The 6000-nt window shown below is 34.5% G+C and overlaps 1 protein-coding gene across 1 annotated transcript; it reads right to left on the reverse strand.

The window, feature by feature from the left end:
* Nucleotides 1-1723: 1723 nt before the first annotated feature.
* On the reverse strand, nt 1724-4579 carry LOC132632704 (actin-depolymerizing factor 10-like). The gene is made up of 3 exons (XM_060348788.1): nt 4469-4579; nt 3243-3508; nt 1724-2209 (listed from the first exon to the last, which is right to left on the reverse strand). The coding sequence occupies exons 1-3, from the start codon at nt 4469-4471 to the stop codon at nt 2059-2061; spliced, it is 420 nt and encodes a 139-aa protein (XP_060204771.1). The 5' UTR covers nt 4472-4579; the 3' UTR covers nt 1724-2058.
* Between the last annotated feature and the right edge of the window lie 1421 nt (nt 4580-6000).

The following is a 6000-nucleotide window of genomic DNA, read 5'->3' on the forward strand; positions in this document are numbered from 1 at the left end:
AAATGAGAAATTCAAAGTTGTGCGAACTTTCGTGGCATTAACTCATGAGTCATAAAATGAAATTTTAGAAAAAAGTGATAGAGCGTAGACTTATGAATACTACTTAAGTGAAAGAGAACCAGTTTGGATTTATGCCGGTAGATCTTCAATGGAGGCTATATTTTTACTAAGAAGATTGATGGAAATGTATAGCAAAAAGAAAAAAGATCTACGCATGGTGTTTATTGATCTAGAGAGAACATATGATAGAGTACCACACATGGTCCTTTGTTGGATGATGGAGAAGAGAGGAATTCATATTAAATGTATAAATGCCATAAAAGACATGCATGAAGGAGCTATCACTAGATTGAAAACAGTAATAGGTGATATAGAGGAGTTCCCATAATAATGGGTTTACACCATAGATTGGCATTGTGCTCCTACTTGTTTACCCTAGCTATGGATGAGCTAACTAACACAATACAAGATGAGGTGTTATGATGCATGTTATTTGCTTATTATATTGTGTTAATTGACGAAACTAACGAGAGTATCAACTAAAGCTTGCACTATGGAGATACATTTTAGAGAGTAAGGGTTCTAAGATAAGAAAAAGTAAAACTAGATACATGCATTGCAGCTTTAGTCAGCATAAGAAGAGAGTAGTTAAGGCGAGACTGGACGAAATTGTGGCGCCAAAATAAAAACAATTTAGATACCTAGGCTCGTTATTTCAAGAGAATGGAATGATATACGTGAATTTTACTCAATTGATTAAAATTGGATGGCTGAAGTGGACAAGTACTGCCGGGTGTAATATGATAGAAGGATGCCTAGCAAAGTGAAAGGAAAGTTCAATAGAACAACCATAAACCGACAATGTTATATGATAGTGAATGTTCAACTATTAAAGTCCATCATATCAACAAGATGAGTGTCGCAGAGATGCATATACTAAGATGAATATGTATTCATTCCAGATTAGAAAAGATCAGAAATGACCACATTCACCAGAAGGTACAAATAGCACACACATTGAGGACAAAATGCGAGAAGGTCACTTGAGATGGTATGGACATGTGCTCCATCGACCTACAGACGCACCGGTCCATAGGTGTGAAACTATGGCAAGTGAAGGTGTTAAAAGGGGAATGGGTATACCTACGATCACATGGGAGGAAGTTGTCTCGAAAGACCTATAAATCCTTGGTACAAATGCAGACTTTGCTAAAGATAGGGCAAAATGGAAGAAAAAAATCCATATAAGTGATATCTACTAGTTGAGGATAGATTGTAGGCTTGTTAGAGAACTTCTAATGTTATTTTCGTACATGAGGATATGAAGTGAGCTTAAATGTAAAAGTGGAGATTCATACAGTCGACCTCAACTTGTTCGGGACTGAGAAGTAATTGTTACTATTGTATAAGACCTAAACGCAATTCTTCTTATGAATCCATGTAAGTCAAGCTAAGCCAAGATTTCACACTAATCTAGTTACATTTGTTTCCTGGATTTATTTATTACTTTTGATCTTCTCGTCTCAGCCTCAACAGAACATTAAAACGGGTTAATTTTGAACATGGAATCATTAGCTTAGCCAATCTTAAAATCTTAATAAACTAAGAAAATCCCGTTTGCTGCTTCTTTTCATATTTTTGGTAGTTTGTCAAAATCAAAAGCAAATAAATGATGAATTTGAGGAAAGAAGCTAAGGAGGAACACAATAACACAATTCAACTGAACAAATATTATAAAGGATTCCACCATATTGTCACATGACCATGTTAAATAGTTTACAAAACAAAAGGTTTCAAAAGAAAATACTGAAAAACATAGTTAAAAGAAATGATAACATAATTCCTTTAAAACTAGTAGTAACAAAGAAGGCCCAAGGCAAATTAATGAAAAATAATTTTTATACTGTATAGCCGCTCACCAAATTAGTAGCCAGCAAATGTATATTTTTTGTATATTGGTGAGCGACTTTAATTATTTTGGCTGAGTAGCCAAGTGTGTTAAAAGCCCTTAATATAGTAATGAATAGAGGCCCAGAAAGTATGGGAAATTGAGACACATCAATGGATTCTTCCGATGAAGGTATCCAAACTCATCTCACTTGGATCAGTTGCTTGCAGCTCAACCTGGACACCATCTAATTCTCTCCTGAATCTGTCTTTTGAACTTGCATACAACATCTTGCTTCGTACCCTTGCTGTCTCTGGTGACCTACATTCAAGATATGCAAAGTTACACATTATTTATCCCAACAAGAATTCTGAGCTATTCAAGATTTAGCTTTGTTGGATATGAATTATGTGTACATTAGGACGAATTTCATGAATGATCATTCAACTTTCTGTTTATTTCAACAAAATCATAAAACTAATGTTTCTATTTTTTTAAAAGCTCAACTAGGCCTATTTATCACAAATAAATAAAAAAGGCTGAAAAATGCTAAATTCAATCTCGGAAACACAAGTAGGCTGCCACTTTAGCAACACTTTTTAAGTGATATCAACATGAAACCACTTAAAAGAAAACTTGCACTTGCTTCAACCGCTTAAAAGAAAACCATGTGATGCGCCACATGGTGAAAGACATCGGGTGTTAGGTCCGTCTTAAATGAGTTTTTTTTTTAAGGGGTTCCACATGAATAGTGTTAGGTGAGTTGCTGACATGACAATATTTAGTAGATTACTGGCATAACAATTTTGTACAAGTGGCAGCCTAGATGTGCTTTTCGTCACCGAATTTGGCATTCTTATTTTTGGTAGCATATAGGCATAATTGAGTTATTATTCCATCAGAAGAATTAATTTTATGACTTTAATTTAATAAATTAAATGTTAAATGACCATCGAAGAAATTGCATTCTCATTAAAAATTGACTTTGTTAGATCAATCCAAGAAGTAATCAGAACAAGAAGGAGATATCGATGATATATGATTGGTAGTTATCATATGATATGGCCATTTGGCTTAACTCAATCCAAGCTAGTTCATGAGGGGAGGTTTGTTGAAATTCATATAATTAAGGAGATCAACAATCCATTCTCAAACCATTGTGAGACTTTTACCCATTCTAACAGTTATGTTGTTCACATCCTTCAAAAATATCATCGAATCCGTGTCAGATCCTCTAAAAATGCATAACATTTGAAGAATTTGGTAAATACACAGCTTACAACGGTGATGGTTTTGAAGGATCCGAGCAGCATAGATCATAAGAAGAACAAAGTAATGAAAAAGAAGGGGTTACCAAGCAACAAAGAAGATCCTGCTTTTCTGGACGTTTTCATCAGTAGTCCAGTCATAGTCAAAAACAGCATAACGACACTCAGTGGGAGGCAAGCTGTTAGCAAAATCATCATGTGTCTCTGCCTGTCCCCCAACTTTCTCAACCACAACTTGCTGCACTAATTCATCAATCTTGAAAACTAGATACCTGTGGTTCCTTTTTGCTTTCAATTCCAAGAACTTCAGCTTGCAGTCATCGCTCACTGCTATCCCTGATGCTGAATTTGCCTACGCAAAAAAAAAAAAAAAAAAAAAAAAAAAAAAAAAAGACATACATACAAAAAGAACATAGAAAAAATGCTTAAAATCTTATTATTAAGAAGGAAGAACTAGAAAACACACATAATAAACAAATCATGTCGCGGACTATGTTCTTTTTCCTAAGAACATTATAATTTAGGCAGTGGCAGAGCTAGAAATTCTCACAATGGAATTCAAGAAAATGCAAGAATGTCACACTTGTGATTTTGAACCTATCATCTAAAACAAATTTGGAGCCACCTTTGCTACTACCACTAAAAGATTCCCCTAGGTCAAGGGAATTAACAAAAAGGACAGCCACAAGTACGAAGCATCCTGGCCTTAACGCAGGGTTCAGGAAAGGGCCGCATCCTAAGAGGGTGTAAATGTAGGCAGCCTACCCGAGCAACCGTCTGTGGCCAATTATACGACTCTTAACTCGTGACTTATAGGTCACACAGAGATAACTTATTGTAGCCTCAAAGCTCCATCAAGGGAATTTAACAGTATAATAAATTAATTTTTAACTTATTTGCATACTCATAATTTTCCGATGAATAGGGTTAAATTGAACATCCTTCAAACCATATAGTTTGGCCCCTGGCGTTAGGGAATGAGATTTTGTGTGAATAAACTTATTGAAATTCTGTAATGTGAAGGTGTACAAATCATTTTCTATCCCTTTTAGGTATTCTACAATAGTTTTACTCCTTAATAATTTTCTATGATATTTTATCGCCTTTCACTAATGGTGCACACCTAGTCAATACTCATAACAGAAATTACCACATTAAAATTTTTGTACCATCGTAAAGAAATTGCACAAGATCTAGCTAGCTATGTTAAATCAGAAATACTGAAAATGCTTCTACGATCTTCGTTACAACATGGACATAACAAAATAGAGATGTTAAAATTGTGAAGTGAATGAATAAACAAACAACATACCATTTGAGTATCTGGCGGACAATGGTGTTTTATGAAAGAAATGAAAAGCAAGCAAGTTTTTTTTTTTTTTTTGCAAAAAAGAAAGAGAAGGAAAGAGTAAAAAGAGAGATCCTTAATTTTGGGTAAGAGGGCAGAACAAATGTTCAGTACAGAGACTATTATGCAACGACCATTTTGCTATACCACATGTTATGGTTATTCGTTATTTCTCCTATTATTGTGGATTACTATTTGGGTGCATTAAGGCCAATCAATCAAGGTGCTAAATGTAATGGAAAATAAATTTACATTCAGTTTAATGGTATCCGTGGGAGTTTTTGACCTGATCCCCTAATGTAATGATTTAAAATAAAAAGTCAAAATGCTAAAAATGCAATTTGAATTACCTTAAATCAACTAACAGATGCACCGTTAGATATGAGCTGAAGGACATAAAAGATGATTTTAGAGACATATGAGTTTCTCTTCCATCCTCACCTAGATATTTCTAGCCACCCCATAAATCATCAAGATAGTTTATACCCTTAAAACTTGTAAATTACTTAGCTAGTAAACTTGAAAATACATACATTTTTGTAAAGTTCTCATAACATTATATTGATGGAACCTCAACTAACTGTACAAATATTTGATTATACTTACCAACACAGGTGTTTATATCAAACATATAAACTCATTATACTTAAGTGATTAATAGGATGAGAATACATGTTAATTAATCATGGTTAAGGGCTAAAAATTTATGTACAAACACATATCATGCATCAATTAGCTTGGTGTAAACGTCGGATGCGTTTAAATTTTTACCAATTTCTACGCTATTCTAATTAATGGATGCATGAATTGTCATGGTCACAGGAATACTTTTATATAGTTCTTGGCCGAGTGGTACACAGCAACAACAAAAGCTGGCAACATATATCAATCTTGATAGAATATATGAGTCCACCAAACAGTATAGAGAACCTGTGTTCCCTTAAGTAAAAACGGAAAGTAAATAACACAAGATATTTACGTGGAAACTCCTTGCTCAAGGGATTAAAAACCACGAACTACTGGAGTAGGATTTCCCAAACTTCAGTTTAAACTCCTTGCTCAAGGGATTAAAAACCACGAACTACTGGAGTAGGATTTCCCAAACTTCATTAAACTGAGCAACTTTCATATTATAACCTATTGCAACCTACGAATTAAACTCTTAATCGTTCCTCCTTACAATAACTCTAGTGCAAGACATTTATAATAACTCTATTGCAAAGAACGCTCCTTGACTAACTCTAGACAAGTCAACAAACTTAGAAAGGTTGAAAGTATGTCGTACGTTTCAGTTCTTAAAAGCTATGTAGGAATACAAGTTAAAGAACAAAAGACAAAGACTCAACAAGCCTAAGGACTTAAGACATCTCCAGTGATGGGGATCTGGTCCTTGAGTTTGTTGCAGCTTTGTTCTTGAGAGCACTTAGAGATCAGCGACGGCTAGCACTTGCAAATATGTGATTTTCAGATTTGCAAATGTTAGGCTTACACTTGTA

Source organism: Lycium barbarum, chromosome 1 (genome assembly GCF_019175385.1).
Source record: "Lycium barbarum isolate Lr01 chromosome 1, ASM1917538v2, whole genome shotgun sequence".
NCBI lineage: Eukaryota > Viridiplantae > Streptophyta > Magnoliopsida > Solanales > Solanaceae > Lycium > Lycium barbarum.